Source organism: Microcebus murinus, chromosome 13, assembly GCF_040939455.1.
Source record: "Microcebus murinus isolate Inina chromosome 13, M.murinus_Inina_mat1.0, whole genome shotgun sequence".
Taxonomy (NCBI): domain Eukaryota; kingdom Metazoa; phylum Chordata; class Mammalia; order Primates; family Cheirogaleidae; genus Microcebus; species Microcebus murinus.
This window is the reverse complement of record NC_134116.1, coordinates 8,123,386-8,149,327: the sequence shown is the minus strand read 5'-3', so window position 1 is coordinate 8,149,327 and position 25,942 is coordinate 8,123,386. Positions and strand designations below refer to the sequence as shown.

The window sequence follows — 25,942 nt, the reverse complement described above, 5'->3', positions numbered from 1 at the left end:
TTTCTCATTCTCTCTCCTAAAACATGGTTTTGAAACCTAACTAAAGCCCTAGAAATACGGTCTGCTCAGCAGAGACTCAATAGGATGAATACTACCCTCAAAGTAGTTCCTGTCGAGATTATTGTGTGGTTTTTGGAGCCGGTAGCTGGTTCACACCATGGGCTCCCAGTGGTGGAGAAGTCAACACATACCCTGGATCTCTACTGTCCAGACAGAACGTGGTCTCTACACACAAGACTGGCTCTTTCTCCTATGATACCCGAGGGAGTTGGTTTCTGTGTAGCTTTAGAGTTGAATCCTGAGTCTGCCGGCTAACCTCTAGCTACCCCCCATAGGATCCTCTTTGGTCACAGATTTAACAGATTTGACTTTCAAGACAAGTTGCTGGTAAAAATGTCAATGTCAACTACAGAAGTCCTGACATGCTGCAAAGAATTTTTAATCAATTGATTTCTAACAATTTCCAAGTTGTATTACATGTGAAAAATCAAACATCCTCCTTCTGTGTGTTCAATGGCTTTGTGTGTCCCCAGTCATCAGTACAGCACCCACAGATTCACCTGTGCCCTACCTTTAGGTCCAGGGATTCCTTGATCTCCTTGGTCTCCTTTCACTCCCTGGAGGCCAGGAAGACCTTTCTGACCTAAACAGAAGGACAACAGTGTCTTTGCACAGAAGTTCCAATGATATGCAAATGTTTATTATTATACATGCATATATGCACACACATAAACATACATGCACATCTGCATATATATACATACATGTACACATACATAATGCATATATATACACACACATATACAAAGAACATATATCCAATTTATCCTTAAGGAAAAAAAAGAGTATTATTTCTGGTCAGATGTATAAAATTTTTGATGAAACTCTTTTTTCTAGAACCTAGAAGCCACCTTTTTCTAAGCATGCAGCAAACTGTAAAGTGAACCCCACCAGCAGAGGGACATGTGACACTGTTTTGGTCATAATCTGATTCTCAAGTGTCCCCAAATAGAACATAAGATACCTGGAGGCTGAGAACTTCTTTTATTCACCTTTCATATGTATCTGATTCAGCAGTAAAAACTGCAGTGCCTGGAAGCTGGTAGGCACTCAATAATGTTTGTTTAATACATTAAAAAATTAATGAATGGTCGAAATCCATGACTTCTTATTGAGAAGTTAATGATCCACTAATTTGTAATAAGAAAATCAGAATGTTTTTATATAACCATTCACAGGATTATACAAATTAGGCTGCATACAGAAATGACATTTTTAATTTGAAGAGAACACTATCTTGTGCTGTAACGCAGCCAGTGCAATCAGTGTTAAAGTGCCCGTAGTTAGGAAGCTGTTTGAACAGCCCTCCACTGTATGCGCTGCGCCCACGTCCTCTCTGTCTTACCTTGAAATCCTGGAACTCCCGGTGGTCCCATATCACCCTTAGAACCTGTGATTCCTGGAGAGCCACCGATACCCTAGACACACAAGAGGATGTCAGTTGGGATTCCTCAGGACACGCGCGATCGGTCTTAAGTAACCTGGGAGCTGGAAAACTTAGAAAGCCCCTCAACATGCAGCAAAGCAGATGGTGAACAAAGGGTGCCTGCAGTTTCCTAAATGACGTACCGGGAGTGACAGAACCTCTGTGTGTGCCTAAACGAGGAACCTGGAGGTTGGAACGATCTGTTTCGCTCCCTCGTGTCCACTGTGCTTGTCCACATGTTAGGTTCCGTGCGGCGGGCGAAAGGCTCACTCCTGCGTCTCCACCCCATAGGGCGGTGGCAGTCAGAGCTACAGACACCGGCAGCGGCAGCATGTCCGTCCACCAACACCACACTGCCCTTTCAGAACACTTTCCCCTACACACTCAAGTGTGGTGATTTTTCCTTAGAATTAGCTTCATATCTAATCTGAAAACCAATTTTAATTATGAAAAGAAGATAATAAAACACACTAAAGAATTTTTTTATAATGTAACAATATTCATGTATTTTAAAACATTAGCTCATTTTCTTGTTATTTCAACATAATTGTTCCTTTCTCTAGTCATAGGTAGTGACATGTAACAAGTTGTATTATTTCTTTATTATTTCTTGGATTTGTTCCTTTGCTTTACCTTACTTTAGAAGTTCCATAAGCAGAATAAATGCACAAATAATATATACACACACATATTCGTACATACATATGTAGAGAGATAGACAGACACGGATTGGCTCCAGGAGTGGGGAGTATATCTCTATATTTTATTTCTAAGGAATAAAAGCAGGAATACATGAGTAAATGACACATCGTCTACACTTACATCTCTAGAAAACCACCATATAGCAAGAAGGGGTCTGGGAACATACCCACACACGGGCAGTGTGTCGTGGGGACGAGCATACAGCTCCGAGGACGGGAGCAGGTAACAGCGACTACTGCTACTCCACATGGCCTGCTCTGCCTCATTGTTCCTAAGCGTTTCATCAGCTACTGATTCGGCAGTAACACAGCACCACCGTTTCCAGTGCATGGCAAGCTAAGATCAGTCATTCTGTACCCACTCCTCAGAAAGCAGCCTGGTGACTCTAAGGCACGTGTCTGCTGCTCATGAACAGTCAGCAGCTCTCCCTAGAGGGGAGAGCCTGTGTTCACTTGGAAAAGAATTCTACTCACTCCTATTGTCACCACATGTGTCTCAAATCCCTCCTGTTTCCAATCTCCCCTGACACATGCTCTTTCTCCCAACGTGTGTTAGCAAGAGACAGACACAGAGACAGACAGACAGACACAGACCATGAATCTCTGCTAATGCATCTGTTTGACCTCAATAAGCCACATAAACACAGTGCTTAGCCATGGCTGTGGTTGAGCTGAGAATCCAACCGAGACCCACGAGCACCTCGTCACCTAGGAGGGCCGTATGTTCAGGTAATGCAGAGGAGAAAGTTCAGTGAACACAAACACACACAAAGCCCACTGCTGGTCACTTATTCCACCCTGAGACGTGCTCCTCTGAGGCTTGCCTAAGTCACCAGGACTCCAACCGCTCAACTGCAATATTCTAGTCCTGCCAATTGTAGGAGATGCTGGGCTGGCTTTACAAAACAACGCTGGCTTGCTTTTTTGCTTTGAGTTTGGAAATAGGTCTTAAATTTAGGCACTGAACTATAATTTCCAGCAGTATAGCATTTCCCTTTTCATGGTTCTTGTAAAGCCAGATTGTAGAAAATGTCATAACAGTTTCCTACCCTGATGCCAATAAAGATGCTGATTACAGGCAAGAGAGGAGAACCTGATTTAGAGGACATGGGAGTGCGGCACGTGTGCACGTGTATGTATATGAGAGCGTGGCATGTGTGCATGTGTACATATGCACACCGTGGGAATGCAGTGTGTGTGCACATGTACATACACACAATATGAGAGTGCAGCACACAAGCACACATATGTACGCACAATATGGGAGCATGGCACACATGCATGTGTACATACGCACAACATGGGAATGCAGTGTGTGTGCACATGTACATACACACAATATGATAGTGCAGCACACAAGCATACATACGTACACATAATATGGGAGCGTGGCACATATGCATGTGTACATACGCACAATACATACACACATGTACAGATAGGAATAATTCTGTGACTAGAGAAGGCTCCTTTAGAAAAACAATTTACAAATCAGTAACTCACAGGCATGCCCTGGAATCCTGGGTCGCCCTTGGGCCCTGGAACACCAGGGGCTCCTGGCCAGCCGGGTTGTCCTTTATCGCCTTTCAGTCCATCAAGCCCGGGGAGCCCTTGAGGCCCCATGGGTCCCGGAAGCCCTAATGAGAGAGATGAGAGTCACATATTTGGGTTGGAGGGTGACACTATGTGCACATGTCCCTGGGTTGTGGGGCTGTCACTGCTGCCACCCAGCCGCCCCAGACTGTATACAGCACCAGGCAGCACGAGCCCTGAGAAAGAGATCAGGGCAGGTCCTAGAAGGAAGAATGTTCATATGAGTGTCACGATCACTGTCTAAAACACCTGGGGTCAGTGAGTGGTGCTTGGGGTGCCTGTGCTGCCACCACTGGAGTCCTGGTCACAACGGGAAGGGGTGCCAGAGTGTCATGTCAGCTTAAGACAAACATCATAGACAGCACAGGTGTCCAGCCTTTTTCAACAATTTCTTTCTTGCATCTCCCTAATTATTACTCAAACTCCTTGACAGAAAGGACACGTGGAAATCTTTGACCCAATGGAGGCCAAAATACAGTTTAAAGCAGCAATAAATGCTGCAGACTTCTAAATAAAAAGCTCAACTGAGGATTTGTTTCTTTATTATGTGCTGATTTCTTCTTGTGAATTCTGCCCCTGCCCCAGCACTGACACCTGGCGAGACAACCTTACCTGGCAGGCCGGGCTGTCCCTGGGGTCCCCGATCTCCTTTGGGCCCCTCCACAGCGTGTCCCGGAGCACCAGGCAGGCCTGGCTGTCCTTGCGGCCCCGGAGGACCCATAAATCCTTGTTCTCCTTTGGGTCCAGGAATTCCTGGGCTTCCAGCTAATCCTGGGAAACCCACGTCACCCTTGGAACCTAAATGAGAAAAGCAGTTTGAGATGGTGGGAATGCACCGCCGGGCGGGGTGGGGGCTCAGTGCACTGACGGGCAGCCGGGGGTGGGTGTTCCTTGTCCTCCGGCACCGCTCACAGGGGCCTCCAGAGGGCCCCAGGGGGAAACAGGTGTTCTGCTCGCTTTCTTTCAAATAACATGCTTGCTCCTACTAGGGCCTGGCCTGGAAAAGAGAAAGCTTAGCATGCTAAGAGCATGGGTATCAATATTTACACTCTTTAAAAGAAGTATTCTGTGGCAAAAGCACTTGAATATGTGCTTAGCAATTGCGTCACTAAAATTAAGGGCTTAGTCTGTCAACAGGTGAATGGTTAAACTGTATTACATCCCTACAGTGGGACACGGCTCAGCCATAAAAAGGAATGAACTATTGACACACGCAGCGGCACGCATGGATCTCACATGTTAGCATGGAGGATTACGAGGCCGCCCGGGAGACTTTTGGGGTGATGGGTGTGGCCACCACCTTGAAGGTGGGGATGTTCTCGTGGGCGCACACACGTGTCAAAGCTTATCAAACTGTACACTTAAAACATGTGTCTTATATTGTCTGTCAATGACACCTCAATAGAGCTGTTTTAAAAAATAAAAAATAAGAGTCCGTAAGGAAAAAAAACAACCCTCCATGTTTAGTTTTAAACATATTACCCAAAATTTGCCAATAAAACCACCAAAATTCTAGGGTTATTTCAAGGCTATTCAGGGACAATGAAAAGGGGATGGCACAGGGTCGGGTCCTGGTGGGTCACAGGGCTCCTCCTTGGGACTCTGCCCTTATGTCCCAGGCAGCGACTGGGAGCCCAGGCATCGTGTGCAGTTTGTCCCAGGGCACAGGATGCGTCTGTCCACCGGGCTGCCCAGGACTGGACGGGCAGGGAACAGGCATGTCCCCGGCTCCCCTTCTGAGCAGGAGCCTTTGCAGCGGCCTGTGTCTGGGGCGGAGGCAGCACCCTGCACCGTCACACCCGTCAAGGGCCAGCGCGTGTCCAGCGCCAGACCCCACACTGCTCAGGAAAGGCTGTGGCGGCCTCGGGAGAGCCAGGGCCGGGGGAAGCAGAGCCACCATGCGCCCTGCTCAGTCTGAGCCGACATCCCAGGCCTGCCGAGGCGCTGCCCGATCCTCAGACTCAGCCCTGGGGCACTCAGGACCCAGCCTGTGTGAGCGAGCAGAGTGTGCCCTCGCCAGCCGTGGCTACCGCGGCTTTCCTTTCAATGTCATGTGGCTGTCACCCTTGTGTTTCCAGCGTCCGCCCTTCCTCCCTCAGAAAACGCTGCAGCGTCTGAGGGAAGGGCCTGCGTCACGGCCCTCCCCAGCCCTCGGGTGTGCCTGGGAAATGGCTCACCAGGGCTGCTCGGGGGGTCTGGCCTGTGTGGCGTCCTGCCCTACCTTCACGTAAGGATGACCAGTTTTAGAAAGTAACAATTTTGATACCCCGATTACTTTCTAAGCACAAAAGTGACAGGGGCTTCCCTCTGTACTGGATTTTATAAAATAAGTCCAAATAAAAGAGAATTTCCCATAACGAGAGCCCGATGGCGTGACCAGGCGTGTCTGGCAGGACATCCCCTCTGGACTCAGAATCCATCCTCCAGGCCCACTGCTGCCTTGCCGAGGGGGACACGCTGCATCCTGCAGACACCACCCCGTTCTGCTGGCACAGAGCGCAGCAGCGGCCGGCTAGAAAGGAAGCGCCACTGAGCAAATATTACCTTTGTCTCCTTTGGTCCCTGGAAACCCTGGGAATCCTCTTCCTGGTAGACCTACAAGGTGAGGGCAGAAAGTCACATTTCTTTTACTTAAACAAGGAGTCTGCAGGGACAGTACAAAGCGGCATCCACTCTGAGCTGACACCGTAAACACTCAGTACGTGGAAATTGGTTAATTGCACAGTGGGAATAAAAGGATATTCCTCCAGTTGTTGTAAGATGCCCTTGACTGGACAGTCACAGTTTAGTGCCTCTCCCTAAGTGCCTTTCGGCTCAGAGCCATGCAGCATGTAGCAGGAATGGTCTGTGCAAATGAGCACTCACTGACGAGGACCGTCTGGAGCCGCGAGCTGGGCTCCTCAGACGGCCGCCAGCTCGTCCACCACTGCCCTCACGGCAGGCAGGGACGCCAAAGCCGTCCGGGCAGGACGAATGTGAGCAAAGAGCTTGAGGGAAGCCCAAATGGGGGGAAGGGAGGGTGGGATATTTTTTATGAATTATTCCTATAAAAATGAATATATGCAACGTAAACATAAGGGGTGTAGACTGAAAAGATGAATTCAGCACCAACAGCACTGGGACCCCAGAGTGCCCCTCCTCCATCCACCGTGCACCCAGCTCCGCCCACTGGACGGGGCCTGCGAGTCTGGCAGGGCCGCTCACTCTGAAGGGGGCCGGGGCGGCCGTACCTGGTTCACCCTTCTCTCCCGCCGGCCCCGGGATTCCGTCGCTGCCGCGCTCCCCTCTCTGGCCAGCTGGGCCCGTGGGGCCGGGCTTCCCCGGGAGACCTCAAAGAGAAAGGCCAGGTCAGTCACGCACAGAGCTCCCCCCACCCTGGTGTCCGCATACAGTGGTCATCTTTTAAGGCAGCAGTCCCCTCCTGAGCACTCCTGGCTTCCCTGAGGTTAGCTCTGAAACCCCTTAAGAAAGGACCCTCCCTGCTGTCACAACGCCACCGAACCCCGAGACACAAAGGCTGCTGAGAGCAGAGAGCAGACACCTCAAACCCTGCACTCCCTAGAGAGGCAGTTTGGAGACTGGGCCTGGTTCCTAACTCACGGCAAGACCCCGGGAAGGCCCTGGGAGCCCTCGAGACTCAGTCTGCCCATCTGCCGACTGGAGGGCAGACAGCTGGCCACTGGTCAGCCCCGAGGCAGCGTCCTAGGGCCTGAGTCCCATCCACGTGGGCAGCTCCCTGAGGCCCTGGGGTCCCTGTCCCTGGTGGCCCCTGTCCATGTGCCCAGCCGTGCTCCAGAGCAGGGCTTCTACCTGCTTCTCCTTTGACGCCCTGAATGCCATCCAGTCCCGGGAGGCCTTTGTCTCCTTTTTCTCCGGGCAGCCCAGGGCTTCCTAAAGAAAAAAGCAAAACACCAGAACATCTGTAAGTTGGAGTTTTTGTCACCTTTGATCGTCTTGTGTAGGAGGAGGCCCAGGTAACCTACCTGGGTAGCCGACGCTCCCCGGAGACCCCTTTGGGCCTGGAGACCCCGGCATCCCAGGGATCCCCGTGCTCCCCTTTTCTCCCTTCTCTCCAGGGCTGCCGGGGAAACCCGCCACTCCTTGATCGCCCTGCAAGTGAAAATCCGGCATATTAATTCCACATCCGTCCCTGGGCATTTCGGTGCCATGTGTACTGCATGTAAACTCCTCACCATCCCTGCTCACCTGCGTCCCCTCTGCTTTCTCCCAGGGATGGCCACCCCCTACTCTGACCTCCCAAGTCTCTAGATTCTTCCTTGGGCTGGGAGGACAGGTACTGAATAGAGGGGGGAGAAGAGGCAGCTTCTAATACCCTGGGGGCATTGCTGGAGCTCAGGGCTCACTGAACGTGCTGAGATGATTACTGACTATTTCTCAGGAAGTGTTTCTACCGAGAGGGGTGGAGGGGACGTTTCCACACAGGGTGCTGCTTACCTTGGTCCCGGGCAGCCCAGGAATGCCAATGCCAGGAGGGCCTGACTGCCCTTTCTCTCCCTTTGAGCCTTTCTCTCCAGGTAAGCCGGGGACGCCCTGCAGGCCGGGGATGCCAGGCACACCTTTTTCTCCGGGGCTTCCTGTAAACACAAACAACTGAAACTAGAACGTGGGACTGGCTAGTGCTAGTGTTAAAAGCGAAAGAGTCCCTTGACAACCAGCCAAGAATGAGGTAAAGGACTGTGGACCCCTTCATTTATCAACCTGCAAACAGTCCAGCCAGATGTCAGTCACCCAGGTCACAGCAGAGCCGCACTGGGAAACATTTCTCCTGTCTTTTTATAAAGACAGAGGAGACATACACTAACTTCCTAGAATACGTACTTTCTCAACAGTATAAAAATGACTCTTATGTTCTTTATTATATAACCAACTCTCACTAACCAAACGAAGCAAACGAGCCACCAGGCGCATGGGGCAGGTGCAGAGTGAACGCATCCTTGGTTTGTGATGTACGTTTGGTGGCCAAGCTTATTTGTAAGCGGGTATGACCAGCAACCTAGATATTTATATTTCAAGTTATAATAGCACTTCGTAGAAACTTAGGAGAAGATAGAGAGACAGACTTTTTGTCTCCACTCTTCTCCTTTCTGGGCAGGTTATAAGAAGCAATACCCACCAGACCTCCTCTCACCTTCCCTCTCTTTGTGGCTGCTGTCACTAGGGGGACCCCACTGGCAGAGCGTTAAGGCTGGCTCGGGATGGGGCAGAGGAGTCCAGGGGATTCGTCTGAACTAGCACAAAGGGCTCCGGAGGCAGGCAACCCTGAATGCAGAGCCAGACACCTAGGGAGATGCTGGCCAAGTGGGCAGCCACTTGGAGATCGTCAAAAGTTTGTTGTGCCCAGCCCAGTTTTATTTTATTAAATTGTAAGTTTCCATAGCCATGGTTATAGTGCCAGCCAAACGCCATCCATCTATCCCTAGGCAGGACTGAGGATGTGAAGTAGTGTCGATGTCACAACTGTCTGGATTATGTCCTCCTCAGTGGAGCAGGATCTCACTCTGTAGACAAGTCCTGCCCATACCACATGTGCTACAAGACTCCTCGTCTAAATCCAAGTTACCTGGCAAGCCCATTCCACCAACAGATCCTTTTGGTCCAGGAAGTCCAGGGGCACCTGGGGTTCCACTTATACCTGGGTCGCCTTTGGGTCCTAGAATAAGAAAGAGAACAGTCAGCAGGTTGCCATCTGCAGAAAGTGCTGGGGAGCACATGCCCCTGCCACTCCAGGAACCTGAGTGCCACACCGTACCTGGCTGTCCAGGGTGCCCCGCCTGCCCGTCCTTTCCAGGCACTCCTGGGGTCCCAGGGTCTCCCCGGGATCCCTTTTCACCAGCTGGTCCAATTTGTCCTACAAATCACAGAAAAGAGCAACAATGACCCACGCCTGCTGCTTGCAAAGCAAGAGGTTACAGAAAAACAGGCTGGTTTGGAGTCGTTCATGGAGAACCAGCTCCCCACTTGCCTTTCTCTCCCTGGTCTCCCTTCTGTCCCTTCATGCTGCCCATGTCCACCTTGTCCATGGACCCAGGCTTGCCGGGGAGACCGACGTCCCCCTTGTCACCTTTGAAGCCAGGGTCTCCCCTGGGTCCCGAGGAACCCGGGAAGCCATGCTCCCCTGCAGAGGAAAGAGACGGCAGCGGGTGAGGCTGGTTACAGAGCTCGGCATGCTTGCTGGCTAGGACATTACTGATAAAGAAGGTATTGAAGACGAATGACTTGTCCAAAAATGGCATTAAGTGCTGACTGTCTGAGTTACGAACTCAGTTAGGAACTCAACTGAACCTGAAACCACGTAAACGGACAATCAAGCCATTTTCTAAAATTAATCATTTGCTAGTAATGCTAATATGTTCAAATTTGACTTAGTACTTTAGATAATCTATTATACATTTTCTTGCCTTCCTACATATCTTTATCACCCCTGTTCATTTTGCCCTCAATTCCTATACAGTAACATAGAAGGGATGTTCTTATTCTACTAAACAGATGACTTTTTTTCTTTTTTTGAGACAGTCTCACTCTGTTGTCCGAGCTAGAGTGCCGTGGCATCAGCCTAGCTCACAGCAACCTCAAAGCCCTGGGCACAAGTGATCCTCCTGCCTCAGCCTCCCGAGTAGCTGGGACTACAAGTACACGCCACAATGTCCAGATAATTTCTCTCTTTTTTGTAGAGATGGAGTCTGGTTCTTGCTCAGGCTGGTCTTGAACTCCTGACCTCAACAGATGCCTTTTTTTTTATACCTCACACTCAAAGTCAATTTCTCTTTGAAAAAAAATTATTATGGGCCAATTTCAAATAATGAGAAAAGAAATGGAAATTAAGACTTGTAAAGTCACAGCATTTGCTAACTTGATTCTAAGGACTCAGTCCCTATGCCCTGGCATAACTGAAGATTCCACCGTTTCCCAAAAAGAATCTCAACCCCATCTTCCTTCCAATTCGCTGGCAGAGCCGTTCTGAGTCCCCCAAGTACTGTGCACCCCAGACATCTACTGGGCCAGGGGCGTCTCCCAGCCCCTGCTTGGTCTTCTTAACTTTGTTCATCACCTCTTAAAATGACACATGACCACGACAATTTGAGAATTTCCCAAGGGGCATCGAGAGAGACAAAGATTCCTACCTTTTACACCTGGTAATCCTGGAGCACCTGCTGGTCCCGGCGAGCCCGGCTGCCCGGGGGTCCCCATGACGCCCATCTCTCCCTTGGGACCTGCGGCCAGAGGGGAGGACTGTGAACATTTCCCCCCAAGCCCCGGAACACTGATGGTAAACACTTAGAGTCATGGAAAGAATGAGGCAAGGCCTATTTCCTTGCCCTCAATCCAGCTAGAAGTTCAAAAATGATTTACCTGGAAACCCAGGGATTCCAGGTGTCCCCTGCTGTCCAGGAAGGCCAGGGAGCCCCGACTGTCCTGTTAAGCCAGGAAGTCCTTGAGCACCTTTATCTCCCTTAGGGCCAGGCATGTCCAGTCCGGGGAATCCGGGGAAACCCTTCTCTCCTTTTATTCCAGGAGGACCTGAGGTTGGGCAAAATGAGAAAGACTTTTAGCAAAGTGTACACCTCGTTTTTTTCTGAACCATTTCTCACTGGTTGTTTTACCCTATTCTGCCATCAGCACCTTAATTCTAAGATTATTACTATTAAAGTCAATGGTAACTTCTAGATACAGACTCAACTAGTTTAAATTTTCTACAACTTATTAACTCCCCTATGGAAAGATAATATAGAGACATCATTTTGAGTAAAACTTCAAAAGTTATTGAATATACAATAAAGGAAAGATCTCTTTGGCACATAAACCAATCTCAGTGGGAGGAAAGAATAGAAATCTTTGATTCTACATTTAAGCAAACAAGCAAACCTAACTTTACAAACTGGAATTCACTTTGTTCCCTTTTATTTCACAAACCGTGCCCATCTCCCCTCCAGCATCATCTCCCATACCATCATGACCATGCTTTAGAGAAGGGATAATTCTCAGAGAATTTCACATCACCTGATGCCCCTGGGGGTCCCTGTCCTCCAGGGGGGCCCCTAACTCCAGGGGGGCCTAATCCCGGAGCTCCTGGAGATCCTGCCGGGCCCGGCAATCCAGGAGGTCCAGGGTCACCTGCAGGGAAAAACTGTGGGTGAACTGTAGAAAGAGTAGCAGACACACAATGGGCCACAATAGCAGGAATCCAAGAGCTCTAAACTAGGATTTTCACCATCTTTTCAACAAACATGTCTTGAATATACCCACCGTGTTGCCCCCAAAATAAGACCTACCAATAAAATAAGCCCTACCAGGATTTCTAAGCTTTGCACAATAGAAGCCCTACCCCGAAAATAAGCCCTAGTGATGGGCGTTGCTACGCGGCGTATCTGCACAACCCATGCATTTTGTTGTGGAGTGGTAAAGAAGACGAGCAGCCCTTCTTATCTGCCCCATTGTGACAGCTACGATCCCAGAGGTGACCGGAAAGGTACGGGCAGCCCCACCACCAAGGTCAGCTCCCCCTGTCAGGTCCCGGCCATCCTGTGCGTGCTGCAAGCTGAGGCTTTGAGGAGAATATAACACATCTCCTGAAAATAAGCCCTAGGGTGTCTTCTTGAAGAAAAATAAATATAAGACCCCATCTTATTTTCGGGGAAACACAGTAGTAGATGTTCCATAAATACAAAAATAAGCATACCCACTCTTTGAAGCAGTCTGGATAGATCTGTAAGAAGTTACCTCTGGTTCCCTGCAGCCCAGGAGGGCCGATGGCTCCGTGTTCTCCAGGAACGCCTGCGGCCCCGATGTTCCCCTTCTCCCCAGGTGTGCCAGGAATGCCAGGAAGACCTGGCAACCCTTTGAGTCCTGGTAGACCAACTCCAGGCTCCCCCTGAAAATCCCCAAAGCACAGAGAAGCAAATTGACCAACAAAGTCAATATTTCTAACAAGCCAATAGCATAAGACTTAACAGGTACTGCCAGTGCATTTAGTAAGAATACCTGTTCGACTCTTTATAAAAGTTTGTAAAGCGTCCTCAAACCTATTATTTCTTTTCAATCTCATTGCAAGCACCAAAGGTGGGTAATTCTTGTTTTCACTTTACAGAGGAGGAAGACCAAGGCTCACCACAGAATGACCTTCTACCTGGGCCTGTGACCCAAGCTTGTCCCCTCAGCTCTGCCGCCTGCACCTGTGAGGAAGAGCTGACCCTAAATAACGGACATAACGCCAAATATGAGCTTGACCAGTTACCTGAGTGCTTCTTAAGAGATGGGAAAGTGCCAGGGCTAGCACAGAGACCACTTACACAGTTTTTATATAAATGAGGGCTTTCACAGCAAATTAAACATTTAAAACTACCACATGAATCCAGGTGTTTTGACAAATACAGATGATTAGAAATGAAGAAAGTATTTTGTGGAGCAAGGGCACATTCGAAATAGCCTCAATGTAGACACAGACGTAGACTGTACTTGTACTCATTTGAAGCCAGTAGGTGGGAGTGAAATCACAGCGCTCCACCACATGCAAGTGACCCTTCCAGATAAGCAGGGCTTTAGTGGGTACTGGGTACTTCTCTCATGTCCCAGCAGGAAATTTGCAAAATTGAAGAAACTCCATCCACAGGGTTCTTTAAAAAGCACACTATTTCAGATCACAAATCAAACCCTTGATTCCAATTCCATTTGGCATTTTGTTAACTCCTGGGCCTTGCCTGTTTAAGGTGATCCACACGCCACCACAGTTGACTAAATTTTCAAATCAAATGTAGATTATGAATGGAAGCTGGAGCATGTTGTATAAAGACAGACTTCCAAAGCCTTCCCTTCTGTCTCTGCCATGCAGAGAAAGCACCGCAGTGCCAGACACCTCTTAGGAAGGAGCTGCCCTGGGACCGTGGGGCCACCTGCCTTCTCCTGATAGAAAGTGAGCCGACCCAACCTGGCTCTGTCATCCGCAAAGTCTATCTGTCGCCCCGGCTCTTTCTCCCATTTAGCACCAACACCTTCCAGCAATTTCACGTCCGGTCCTTATAATCAGAACAGGCAAGGATGAGATGAGGAAACTGAGCCTCAAGGCCACATGTGGCCCTCAGATTCCTGATCATGACCCCTCAACCGACCCTTTTCATCGTTTATTAAAAGGATTTGTTCTGTAAAATTTAAACTCAGTCAAAAGGCTGCACTCAAGGATCCAGAAGGCCACATGTGGCCCCAAAGCTGCAGCGTCCCCACCCCATTTAATGGCCACTCACGCTTGCTGAGCAGAATTTCGAGAGTAAGCAAGTTGGTAGAGGAACATTTCAAGGCAAAGAGAATCCCAAAGTCACACTAGACCAGTGGTTCTCAAGCAGGGACACTTCTGACCCACAGGTGACAATTAGCAATGTCTGGAGATGTTTTCAGTTGTCACAGCTGAGGGTGAGGGGGCTCTCTTGATGCCTCACGGACAGAGGCCAGCAACGCGGCCTCTGCAAGGCACAGGGCCACCCCACGGGAAAGAGTTTTGGACCCTGGATGGCACCAGTGCCGAGGCTGGGGAAGCTGCACTCGAGACCCTCCTGGCTGGCTGCGGTCCCTGTATGGCCGAGGCTTTCCCGCAGCTGTTCCTCGCCCCCGCTATGAGAGACACACTTCACACCGAGACCAGCACGCGCCCGCGCAAGAAAATCCCATAAAGTTTCATAAGATTGAAACAAATGCTTCACAAAATCAGACAAATGTCTCCCCTTGAAATATTTGCCGCCACGTGCTATGCACTCCAGTGTTTTCTATTCTATACCATTACACTGAAAGGCTGCACTGGACGTTAGTGCAGCCTGTCTGGTGAGATTAGCAGCCCACATTTATTGGGTCCCATTAATAAAAAGCTGCGCGGAGAGAGCAAGCAGGGAATGTCACACCCACCTTTTGGCCCTGCAAACCCGGGCTGCCAGGTAAGCCATTAAATCCTGGGCGACCTGGACTCCCAGGGGCGCCCACATCTCCAGGTAGGCCATCGACACCTGTGTGGGAGAGTCAAAATATCAGCCCGGTTATAATGCCATTCCCCACTTTCTTTCCTCCTTTCACCCTCGCCCAAACATCTCTAACCTGATTTGAGATGGTCACCAAACAAGCCCTCTGCGGCGACACTGAGAGGCTGCATGAGCCCACGCTTCCGGCACCTGCACTCTGCTCTTTCTCTCCCGCCAATTCTCCTCCTGTCCTTTGTTCTACTCTCCTCAGCAGTTCTTTCCTGCCCTACTTCCCCAGTAGGAACAAATGACTCCCCTGGCATTTGCAGACTGAGAAGGGCACTTTAGACTCTCCACTCAGGCTGTGGCCTGAGGGCCAGAGCACGACTGCCACCTCATGAGAAATGCAGACCCTGCAGATCTGCTAAGTCACACTCACTTTTTAACAAGATCCCACGTGATCTGTGGACAAGGTTCCAGTTTGAGGAGCACTGCAGACCACAAGCTTTCAAACTGGGCTGCACCCACGCTGGAGTCACCAGACATCTGACAACGGTCTGGGCCACCACCCCAGAGGCTCAGATGGGCTTTTGTTTGCTTTTAGAGATTGGTCTCACTACGATGCCCCTAGTCTTGAACTCCTGGTCTCAATAAATCCTCCCACCTGGGCCTCCCAAGTAGCTGGGACCACAGATGTGAGCCACCAGGCCTGGCTCTGATGGGCTTTTTAGGTGCTGATGGGCAGTGCAGTCGGCAACCACAGGTTTAGACCCTTTACACTGACGCTCAGTGGTGACGTGCAAGTTTGTGGAGGCGCAGGGCTGCAGCGCACACGCTGTGCGGCGGCTACACAGACAGGGTCCAGGAGTGAGTGCCTCTAACCACCATGCCCACGCCTCCACGCAGGCGCGGGGGCCCGCCTCTGTGAGGGAGGCCTTCCATGGTGACGGTGACAGGGCACTCCCGTGGGACATGGTGAGTCCGTGGGCATGGAGAAGGCCTCAGCGTCTGTCCCTCTTGGACACAGAGGGTCTGCTGCCCTCCGAGCCTGGCAGAAGTCGCCTCGTGTGTGCGCGCCACATGGCTCTTGGAGAAAGCAGCTGCTGCCCCCAGTTCCCCAAGCGAAAGGTCCACGCCAGGGTGTGAAGCGGAGCCGCTAGACACAAAGCCTGGGAGGCTGGGAAGTTGTGGCCACAGGGCATGTCATATGAAGACAAACCTCCTTACACTACGCAGCCCTTTTTGTGCTCACAGCCACGGACCCGAGGTCCGCAATGACAAGTCTATTAACCAGAACCTACCCCATGAACAAGTAGACCTAAGAAATGAAGAAATGTGAAAAAAGAAAAAAGATGAAATTGCCCTTGTTACCTCCTTACAGTTTTCAGAAGGAAGTGATGGTCCCACAGTGCCAGTGCCCTGTCTTGTCTCCAGGAGCAAAGCCCTGTGTCTCTGACTTGCAAGCCCTCCCTGGCGGATGCACGCTTCCTTCTCTGACGAGGGGACCCCTCGAGGGTGGGTTTGCACAAACGCCTCTCAGGTGGTGCCAGGCAGCCTGCGCAATCCTGAAGTCCCGTCTGCTCTCTAACCAAACCCCTCCGCCACCAGGCACCCGTCCCATGAAGTGATAGAAATCCCGTCCTCAGAACTGCGTGGACTCTTCTGAAAGCCCCAGGGAATACCAGGGTCACTGACGTGTGTGGTGTTTTTATGTCAGCTACCTCCTCTTTTCTCACTGGATCCAGGGAGGACCAAAGGGGTCGTGAGGTGGGTTTACCTTTGGGGCCAGGGGGCCCTGGAAATCCGATCCCCGGCTGGCCTGTAGCGCCCTTCTCTCCTGGAAGGCCTGGCCTTCCTGGGGTTCCCGGAAAGCCTCGGTCACCTATTGTGAGAAAGACCAGTGGTCAGCGTGAGAAAAACGTGAGGGTGCTCCCACGGTACCCAGGTGGGCTGGAATTCTAACGGTACCTTGAGGCCCTTGGAAACCTGGGGATCCTGGAAGTCCTTCTGCTCCAGGGGGGCCTGGAAGGGGAACGACTCTTCCTGCCTCACCCTTTGGACCTGGGGACAAGGACAAAGACAAGGGTGTTTGGTGTGTGTGAGCTGCTGTACCACGTCGTCTCAGGGCACCGTGTGTGCCCAGGGAGGGAAGCCGCTGTCCACATTTTCCATTTCTTCCCTCTACATTTCTGGAATCTTCCAGAGAGCTACTCTTCTTCCCAAAACAAATGTCCAAAATGATCAAGATGTTTGTTTCAAGAATTCTATAAGAGTCCAAAATTAGAGTCATGAAAAGCTGAAAATTCTACAATAAAAAGTGGATGGCCTTGGGTAATTTCTTAATGTGCCTGCCTCAAAAAACCAAAACGGTTTTATTGTTCTCTCTCAATTTATCACACAAATTCTAAGTTGCTCTCAGGCTGACCCAAATTGTGTTCCTTTGGCAGTAAATCATCCAAACATGATACACGGATGATCCTGTGCCACCCACTTCCCATAACCGTGCAGTGGGCAGCTCTGTGCCCCTGAGCAGCGCAGGAAAACCAGCCCTTCCGCTTCCAAGCCAGGAAGGGCAGGCCCAGCCGCCCAACGTTCATGCCTGGGAGAGCCACTGGGTGTCAGGATCTTGCTGCCAAGAGAGGACAGAGGGGATCACCTCCAAGAACGTGTGCACTGAATCTTCACAAACCTTGTAAGAATTCCAGATATGTGGGACAGCCAGCACATTCTTTATCTACAGACTGTGGGAAACGGCAACTGACCAACCCTAGAAGATATCTGCTATCGGCTACATCCCTGGGAGCCAGGCTTTTACGATCACCAATGTTAAATACAGCTCTGGCAGATCAAAGTTAGTTTTCTAATCTCAAAGCTGATGGCCAAGGAACCCTACAGACCGCGGACAGAGGATCAACCGCACCATCAACAATCCTCCTTCAGGACCCCCCTTCCCTCATCTCGCTAGGAGATATCTGAAGTACACATTTGGTTTTTCTGATGCTAGTTCCTGGCCAAAAAGAAAGTCTAATTCCTTCTTATAGCTCTGCAAATTTGCAGGCGCCACAGCACAATGAACACGTGATTTGTTGACTGTGGAATGAGGAGCCCTGAGGGAAAGTGACCAGAGGAGCCTTTGCCTGGTGCCTCTCTCCTGCTGCAGCTGTCATAAAACAGACACATCTAGGCCCCTTGCTAGACCAAGAACAATTAATTGCCAGTGGAGTCGTAACAGTGCTAGCACCCAATGGTTAAACAAAACCCAGAGTGATGATAACAGACATACATCAGGACGCTACACTTGGGCTCCCATCAAGACTGCTAATATTTCCCATGTTGGAATGCTTATGAGCTTTACACTTCATCTTAATTATGAAATAATAGTCCTACATGGGGACAGGAATTGATAATAGCTGGGCTAGCTATATGGTGATCTACAGAATCGGCAAAGGTGTAAGCAAGAGCGTGTTATAATTGTTCCGACATCGTTCCTGTTGGGTGCTTCGATTACCCAGCTACTTAGTTACTGTGTCTTTCAAAGTTTACTTGTCACGCATTTTTAATCACCCTAAGTCCTTTCATTCACTGTTACAACTTTAAAAAATGTCCTAGTAATGCACCTTACTCTCCTCTACATACCAGCCATTCCCACTCCAGGGTTTTCTAGGGAACTGTATAAGTGTACCCTGTCATTATTGAGCACCCGCTGTGTGCAAGGCCCAGGGCTGCAGCCTTTTCCCCTCAACCCTGATAATATAGTAGAGAATGACTCGGGGCATCCCTGCTCCAGGGTCTGTGGGAAACCTCTGGACAGGCCGTGCATGGGCAGAGAACATCTCTCGTCAGCGTTCGGCGTAGTGCTTGGCACATGAACCGCTCAAAAAATAGTCAGCAGATGACTGAAACCAGCGTGCAATTAAACAGCCATCATGAGACAGCAACTGTTGTAAAATCACTCAACAGGCACCTGCATGTCAGTGGAGAGGCGGAGGTCACATTGCTTGGGACATACAGAGGCCAAAATGGACAGCTCATCAAGCAAAAACAGGAAAGAGAAAAAGAGGACAAAATGACCTCGGTTTGATATTACTTCTACATAAAGGCTGACTTCAGTTCTGATGTCAAGATTGTTCTTTTTAAGCACCAAAGGAGGCAAGAAAGCTTCATCCTTCTCTGCTGCACCCCTTTTAATAAAGGATTTGTTCTGTAAAATTTGCATTCAGCCAAAAGGCCGCACTTAAGGGCCCAGAAGGCTACATGTGGCCCTAAGGCCACAGGTTCCCCAAGTGGTGGGTGCCTGCCTCTCTGAGCACCTGGAGGCTGCACCTCGAGGTTCTCGGACCTCACCTGGCAGGCCTGGCAACCCAGGGCCCCCGGGAAGGCCCGCTTGTCCTTTGTCACCAGTGGGGCCGATAGGACCAAATCCTGGAGGCCCAGGGGGGCCGGTGTCACCACGACTGCCGGGGAATCCCAGTCCTCCAGGGGGGCCACGTTCTCCTTTCAGTCCTATGGAGCCCTGATGTGAGAAGGGGGAAAACCGTTATCAGTAGAGCATTCCTCTGCCCTGGCAGTCAACCAGTGCCAGAGTGGCCACTATTCACTCACCGCAGCAGCCCCCAGGAGGGCCACTCTAGTTAATAAGTGAAACCAGCATTCTTTTCCCTCAGCTGAACAATCACTCTCCCTCCCACACCCTGCTTAGGGAGATACACCAGATAATGAGAAGTTTCTATCTGGAATCCTCTTTTAAACAATAACCCAATCACGTTGACTTTAGATTTCACCTGTTTGCAAGGTGAAGAGATAAGAAAACTTGTCTGTTCAGTTCCCCAAACACAGCTGAAGAGACTGAGCCACTATCATCCAATTGTTGAAGTCTACACCGCCCACACCCAGGTTTACAGACCTGAGTTCCTCCGTGAATCATGAAACAAGTTCATTTGAGTCAATCACCATCCAAATGCAAATACATGGATGCAATTCAAATTATTTATTCCTTTAGTCTTTGCAGATCCCCATTTGTAAATGTTCAAGTCTGGGAATAAACATACCGGGGAGCCTTTGGGGCCGGGAAGACCTGGATGGCCATCTCTTCCAGGAGACCCTGCTCTCCCTGGAATGCCGGGCTGGCCTGGAAAACCGGGGTCTCCTTTGTCACCCTTGAGCCGCAGGTCAAAATAGATCTCGCCAGGTTCTCCCTTGGCTCCGGGATGGCCCATCAGCCCGGGCGTGCCTTGCGGGCCCTGCAGGAACAAAGCGTCGTGAAACGACAGGAGAACCACGCACCCGACGCACTAGCGTGGCAGTAGCACAGCCAACAACGGACTCAAGAAGCCACCTTCTAGAAGAATGGTCACATAATCGGACCTCATTATTCATTTTCTAGAAGCAAACCACTAACTTCATGACAGAGTCCTGATCAGCCAAAGTCCTGTGTTTTTCTGAAAAACACTTATCCTTATTCGGCATTCGGCGGGGTGAGGTGTGGCCTTGGGCACTCAGCTCTTAGAACGGTCCTCAGGCAGTTTCCTTTACCCTGGCTACTGTTCACACCCACGGGCGTTTGGGCACTGGGCAGGGGGTGCCGATGTGGCTCGCTGGGCCCAGAAGCCGCAGAAGCAACTTCTCAGCAGGTGGCTGTGGAGCAGCAGGGAGGGTGGAGACAGCCATTGTTCCCCAAGTCTGGTCATCACTGAAACGGAGCAGCTTTCCTTTTACGCTCACACCCCAACTCCAGAAGATATAAGAACTTCCAGGGCACCAGTAAAAGAAGCAGCCCTGGGAAGTGAGCACTGGGCCAACTCTACAGTTAGTTATTTTGAGAGCCAGAAGAGTTGAAGGGATTTTCCCAAGGGACACACACTAGAACATTTTTCAGGTCCTGGAAAGTTAAATCTATAAGGAATGCCCACACCCACCAACGGTTTCCCTTCTAGCATGCTGGGAGCCAGCATTCACGTGGAAACAGAAAGGGCTTCAATAACTGTTTCAATGACCTGTTCCCTAAGGACTGAGAAAGACATCTTCCAACTCCCTGCAGATCTGGCGGAATCTAAACTCTCACACAATTCATTTAATTTGAACTCCTTTTCATAAACTCCTACCAAAGCTTCCTAGACCTATGTGAATCACAAATATGTGTGCACATAATACACACTTCTCAAAGGAAGGAGCTGGACAACCAAGGACAACACAAAATTTGTACAATCTTTAGATTTAAAAAATGTCTGCCATCGATTCCTCACCTTCTGTCATTACGTGTCATCTCTGGCCCTTATTGCAACTCTACAGGGAAAACATTGAAACCAGGACTTGGCCATATCCACTGGGTGCTGATGAGAGTATGTCTAGTATATCCAGTCATATCTAGTAAAACCTGCCCGCTGCGCAAGTGTGGAGGCTGGGCTGTGTCCTGCTCTAAGTCAGACAAATGGCAGATTTGGGACTAAACCTCTAAACTGCCTTATTGTCCTGCTCACCTTGCTTCCTAAGAGCTGAAGCAATGCAGGGTCAGGAGGGGAGCAGGTGCCCTTCCTAAGCTAACCGTGATGCACCGACTCCCGGAAACACCTCCGACGTCACCCAGCAGGCCTCTGAAAGTATGGAGAGTCAAAGCAACTCTCTGCATTGTTCAATATTAAAGAGAAATTTAAATGAAATAACATAAAAATCCAGGTCCTCAGTCACACTAGCCACATTTCAAGGGCGTAATAGCTATCACTGGCCAGTGGCTGCCAGTTTGAACGTCATGACAGGTTCTACTGCACAGCCCCAGCTGGTCTGAGCTGCCTGTGCTAGAACATCCCTGTAACCCAGGACGCTGCACTTGGATCCAGCAGGAAAGGTGGAAGATGGCATCTGTCTGCTCTAATCCCACGAATGGCAACACATTTTTTCTACCAACCACCTGCTAGAAATTTTAGCAGAGAATTACAGAGAATTCATTATTTAATTGAAAGGTGTTGTGGTAGTTTTAAACTGTTTCTCTTGAGTTAATATTAGCTCCTAAGCAGCCTTAAATCCCAGCTCAAATCAGACTCCTTTATGAAGCCATTCCTGTATGCACAGGCTGCCTTGTAGTATATGGTCCTCATTCTAGAAATTTCTTTACTTCATTACAATTTGTTTGCAGATCTGTTTCTTTACTTGTATTTCAGGGCTTTGAGGGCAGGACCAAGGTTTTCTATCTTTCTATCCTTGCTGTTGGCAATCAAGAACATCCTGGAAGGAGTATATGTTGTACTGGCAATATTCATCAATAAAAAATAAATACCAATGTGAAATTATAACCAATGTATGTTTTTCTCAACCTAAAAGCATACATTATTTTATGGTGATTATTCACAGCCTAAAAATATAAAGCTTTCCAATACTACAATTTTAGGGTGAGAAAATATTATCTTTTACTTTAACAATGATGACCTTATCAGCCATCCTTCTATTTAAGAGAGAAATCTAGATTTTTAAAACAGTGATACTGGTGACCCTAGGACATTTCATATGGTTTCTTTGCCACAGCACTTCTTGATCCTAAACGGTTCAGAGGGATTTTGATCCATATCCTTTAAGATAAATACTGAGGAATCAAATACTGCCTTGAGAATTCAGCACTGGCTGCATTAACTGGAGAAGATTGCACCTGGGCCGTCTGCTTCTAAGTGGTGGTGCCACTGGGGGAAGTCAGGGAGGGTCAGTGTCCACTAATCATCCCAGCCACCAGGAACCTCGAAATCGAAACCGGCTCGGACTGACTTGGACTTCATTATTTCGGTTGGGGGTCAGCCTCGTGTGATCTGCCATACTTTCACAAAACCAAACACTCGGTTTTCAAAAGGAGATGCCACAGAAACACTATCTGAGTCACGTGGAAACGCGGAGTGTTTCACCTTGTTAATGTCAATCTACTCCCCAGTATGCTCTGCGGACTCACGGACATCTCTTTCAGCCTCCAGCCAAAAAAGAGAGCCTCGTTTTTGAGCTGGTTAAACCATCGAGCTATGATACAGCTTCAAACAAAAGAAAAATGACTATCTTGTCAATTCAATTATTTGCCCACAAATCCATTTTTTGAGACTTTTTCCATTCACAGAGAGAAAGAAGGCATAGGAGGAGAATTTTTGTTGCATGTTTTCTTTATTTTTTCCTTAGCATAATTTCTCCTCAGTGTCCTCTCTCTCTCTCTCACCTTATTCCTCTTTTCCCATTTTTATGGATTTAGGGGGTGGGGGTAGGTGTCTGGACTGAGTTTCAGCCACAGTTGAGGCAGGAAGTCCACTGGGAAAGCCAAGGGGATAAAGGCAGTGACAGAGATTAAAAGTATCTTTTCTGCTTCCTTCAATGTCTTTGATCCCTGCTGCAGCAGGGGCTTCCCAGCTATTTGAACTCCTAATTTATTTAGAAATATTTTAAACAATTGCAACTTCTAACTCAGCTCCCCAGGCATCAGGGAAGCTCTGGAAAGCAGAAGCCCAAGTTCTAACTTCAAAAGGAGAAACTACTGCTGAATTCCAGCCGTGTCATTCCCAGGTCACCTACTTTCACCCTGGCCCTCCTTTACAGACACTTCCAGCAATACTTTAAAAAATTAAAATTTTTCAAGAGCTACAACAGAAAAGGATCATGCTAACAACTTGACTTTCAGTTTCGGACAAAAAGAAAAAAGAAGAAAAAGGAATGGAAGGAATTGTAGAAACTAGTTGATGCGCGCAGAGCTTAGAAGAACAAAGACAATACAAGAGGAATGGTGCCATAAGATTTAAAAGCTTCAGAAATAGAACTGAGCATATACAGTAAAATAATGTCCTTCCATATTTAAGATGATTATTTTTCTCTTCTATTTAATGGCTTCCTTTAAAACAAACTAGAAAAGCTAAGCTGCTATTTTTTTAACTGATGTTTCGTGTCAATGTGTTTGAGATCTTTCACTTATATAGATTTGAAAAAGCACCTATATGAAAGATGTTGGTAATAGGAATTTTGAAAATACATATCTGTAAAGGGAAGAATGAAAACATATTTCAAATCCCTAAAGGGAAACGGGTCAGTTTTCTTTGACCTGTCCATAGAAACTACTGGTGCTGAATCTGTTCACTAACAAGTTTTAGATTATCTGGTGTGATGTCACCAGCACTGGTAGAACAGAAGGACAATTCACTCCACAGGGTAGCTGCTTGGAGGTGACTCTTGTGGCACCATTGGTTTCAAGAAATCCCAGAGGCCCTGTGGAAGGATACACCACCCTTCAGCTACACCTGAACACAGGTAAGCAGCAACTAAGCTGTGCCCAGGTGAGAAGAAAGGTGGTTGCAATGCCAGTTCTGCATTTAACAGCCTTGCCCATTCCCAGGGTACAGAGGCCACATGCAGTGACTCTAGACTGCTGGACACAGCCACACCTGACCAGCAACCACAGAAGGCAGAAGCCATACTTGCAAAGGCAAAAATGTACAACTTTGTTGATTTCTTTTCTTTCTTTTTTTTTTTTTTGGTGGCAATTTCTACTATATAAGTGAACTCAGGTTTACTTACAGGCAATCCTTCAAGACCATCCCTGCCAGGTAAACCTCTGTCGCCCTTGGGCCCTGGCTGTCCTGGGAAACCTTTCATAAGAGACAGGGAGAAACAGCAGCACAGCATTCATGAGACACATCTTCAAAATCCTTTTTTTCTTTCAAGATTCAAGAGCATAAAAGCCTTTGTATGAAGTAAATGAACGTTTGAACAATCTTGAGAGTAATAAATGACATACCCAACATGGGCTCAACAGGAAAACAGGAGCCCAAATGCACACGAGTGACCCTGCAGGACTGCTACCATCCCCCTTGCTGCCTGCCTGCCTGCAACCCCAGGGACCACTTTAAGGAAAAACCTAAATTCTTGTAACTTCTTTTGAGATAACTAAGTTTGTTATCTCAGTTAGCTGAATGAACTGGATAATTTTGAACAATGTGGACAAATCCTGAAGTACGGCTTAAAATTCTTTTTATTATGCTCTAGTTTTGATTGCAGACAATTAGGTCTTAGGGTAAGATCTACTTTACTGTGAAGGTACTAACACATTGAAGCAAATTCTGACCTGGTCCTTTTCACATCTGAGGTCTTACCTATTTCTCCTGGGGGTCCCTGTGGCCCAGGGGGACCACGGAGTCCTGTCGTATCACAGATGAGGCAACTATCTCCTTTTTGACCTAAAAGAGGAAACACGAGGGTGCTTATACGTAACATGTGAGCAGCAGTCTCTGCAGGGGATTGAGAGAATGGCAAAGGCAAGTCTGTCATTAAGAGTTTTATACTCAAACACATTTTCTCAGATTGAACAGATGGCTCTTCCAGACAGTGCTCTCTGCTAACGTCTGGGAACTGTCCTCAAATGCGTGTTCCCCTCTCGGTCATGCCTTCAGCATGTGTCACATGTGACCACTGGAACACTGTTCAGTTATCCCTGTGCTTCTCCCAGCAAAAGTACAGGGGCTACTTCACTAAAAAGTGGTCCAGAAATTCAATTTTGCCCATCAGCCTGAAAACATTTGACCGTCGTAATTTTGTCTTTAATGCTAAAGCTTTTCTCTTTGCTTTAACATTTTTTACTGAACTGTACATAGAGCTCATGTACTTTATTGATCGATGGATGATCAATGTGAAAAAGAGGCCGCGAAAGCTAGAGCAAGTGTCTGCCCGACACCCAGGACAGAAGAGAGAGACCACAGCACTGCCACACGGGAGGAGGGCCCTCCCTCGGAAGTGCGCCCGTCTTAAGTCTTGATTTTCAAACTAAGCTCAAAGGCCTTATGGTGTCTTAGATACTCCTGTGTCTTAAATCTTAAAATGTCTGGTTTCCAGGCACGAATTGGGCATAATCCAGAGCAAAAAATGCTCGTGGAGAAGCCCACACCAGGCAGCGCATGGCACATACCGTGTAAGCCTCCCCTCCCGGCCCTGGCCGGCAGCCCCAGCGGTAGGGGCTGTTACTGCCCATGCTGCCCCAGCAGGCCGCCTGTCAGAAGTGAAAACAGGGCCAATCCAGGGAAGTCACATCCCCGAAGTGTGGACAGAGGAACCCATCAGTGGGATGGGCACAATGCAACTAGCTAAGAACCCACTAAGTTCTGGGCACCCAGAGACTCAGTGGGTATATCGGCTCATAAGGCTCAAGGTGAGTGGGGCCACACAATGCCACTTGGGCAGGCTGACAGCAAGGTAGCAGGAGT

At 48.8% G+C, this 25,942-nt stretch overlaps 1 protein-coding gene across 1 annotated transcript in view; it reads right to left on the bottom strand.

The window, feature by feature from the left end:
- COL4A1 (collagen type IV alpha 1 chain) overlaps positions 1–25,942 on the bottom strand; it is a 142,937-nt gene that overhangs the window by 14,112 nt on the left and 102,883 nt on the right. The window contains exons 23-45 of the mRNA XM_012751870.2: positions 24,839–24,922; positions 24,264–24,334; positions 19,787–19,978; positions 19,083–19,251; positions 16,707–16,799; positions 16,516–16,620; positions 14,689–14,786; positions 12,520–12,670; positions 11,800–11,913; positions 11,152–11,319; positions 10,923–11,012; positions 9,764–9,916; positions 9,551–9,649; positions 9,362–9,451; positions 8,236–8,375; positions 7,764–7,890; positions 7,591–7,671; positions 7,011–7,109; positions 6,325–6,375; positions 4,393–4,578; positions 3,691–3,824; positions 1,406–1,478; positions 572–643 (exon numbers count right to left, since the gene is read on the bottom strand). Of these exons, the coding sequence (XP_012607324.1) occupies positions 572–643; positions 1,406–1,478; positions 3,691–3,824; positions 4,393–4,578; positions 6,325–6,375; positions 7,011–7,109; positions 7,591–7,671; positions 7,764–7,890; positions 8,236–8,375; positions 9,362–9,451; positions 9,551–9,649; positions 9,764–9,916; positions 10,923–11,012; positions 11,152–11,319; positions 11,800–11,913; positions 12,520–12,670; positions 14,689–14,786; positions 16,516–16,620; positions 16,707–16,799; positions 19,083–19,251; positions 19,787–19,978; positions 24,264–24,334; positions 24,839–24,922 (2,640 nt within the window). The remainder of the gene's footprint in view (positions 1–571; positions 644–1,405; positions 1,479–3,690; positions 3,825–4,392; positions 4,579–6,324; positions 6,376–7,010; positions 7,110–7,590; positions 7,672–7,763; positions 7,891–8,235; positions 8,376–9,361; positions 9,452–9,550; positions 9,650–9,763; positions 9,917–10,922; positions 11,013–11,151; positions 11,320–11,799; positions 11,914–12,519; positions 12,671–14,688; positions 14,787–16,515; positions 16,621–16,706; positions 16,800–19,082; positions 19,252–19,786; positions 19,979–24,263; positions 24,335–24,838; positions 24,923–25,942) is intronic.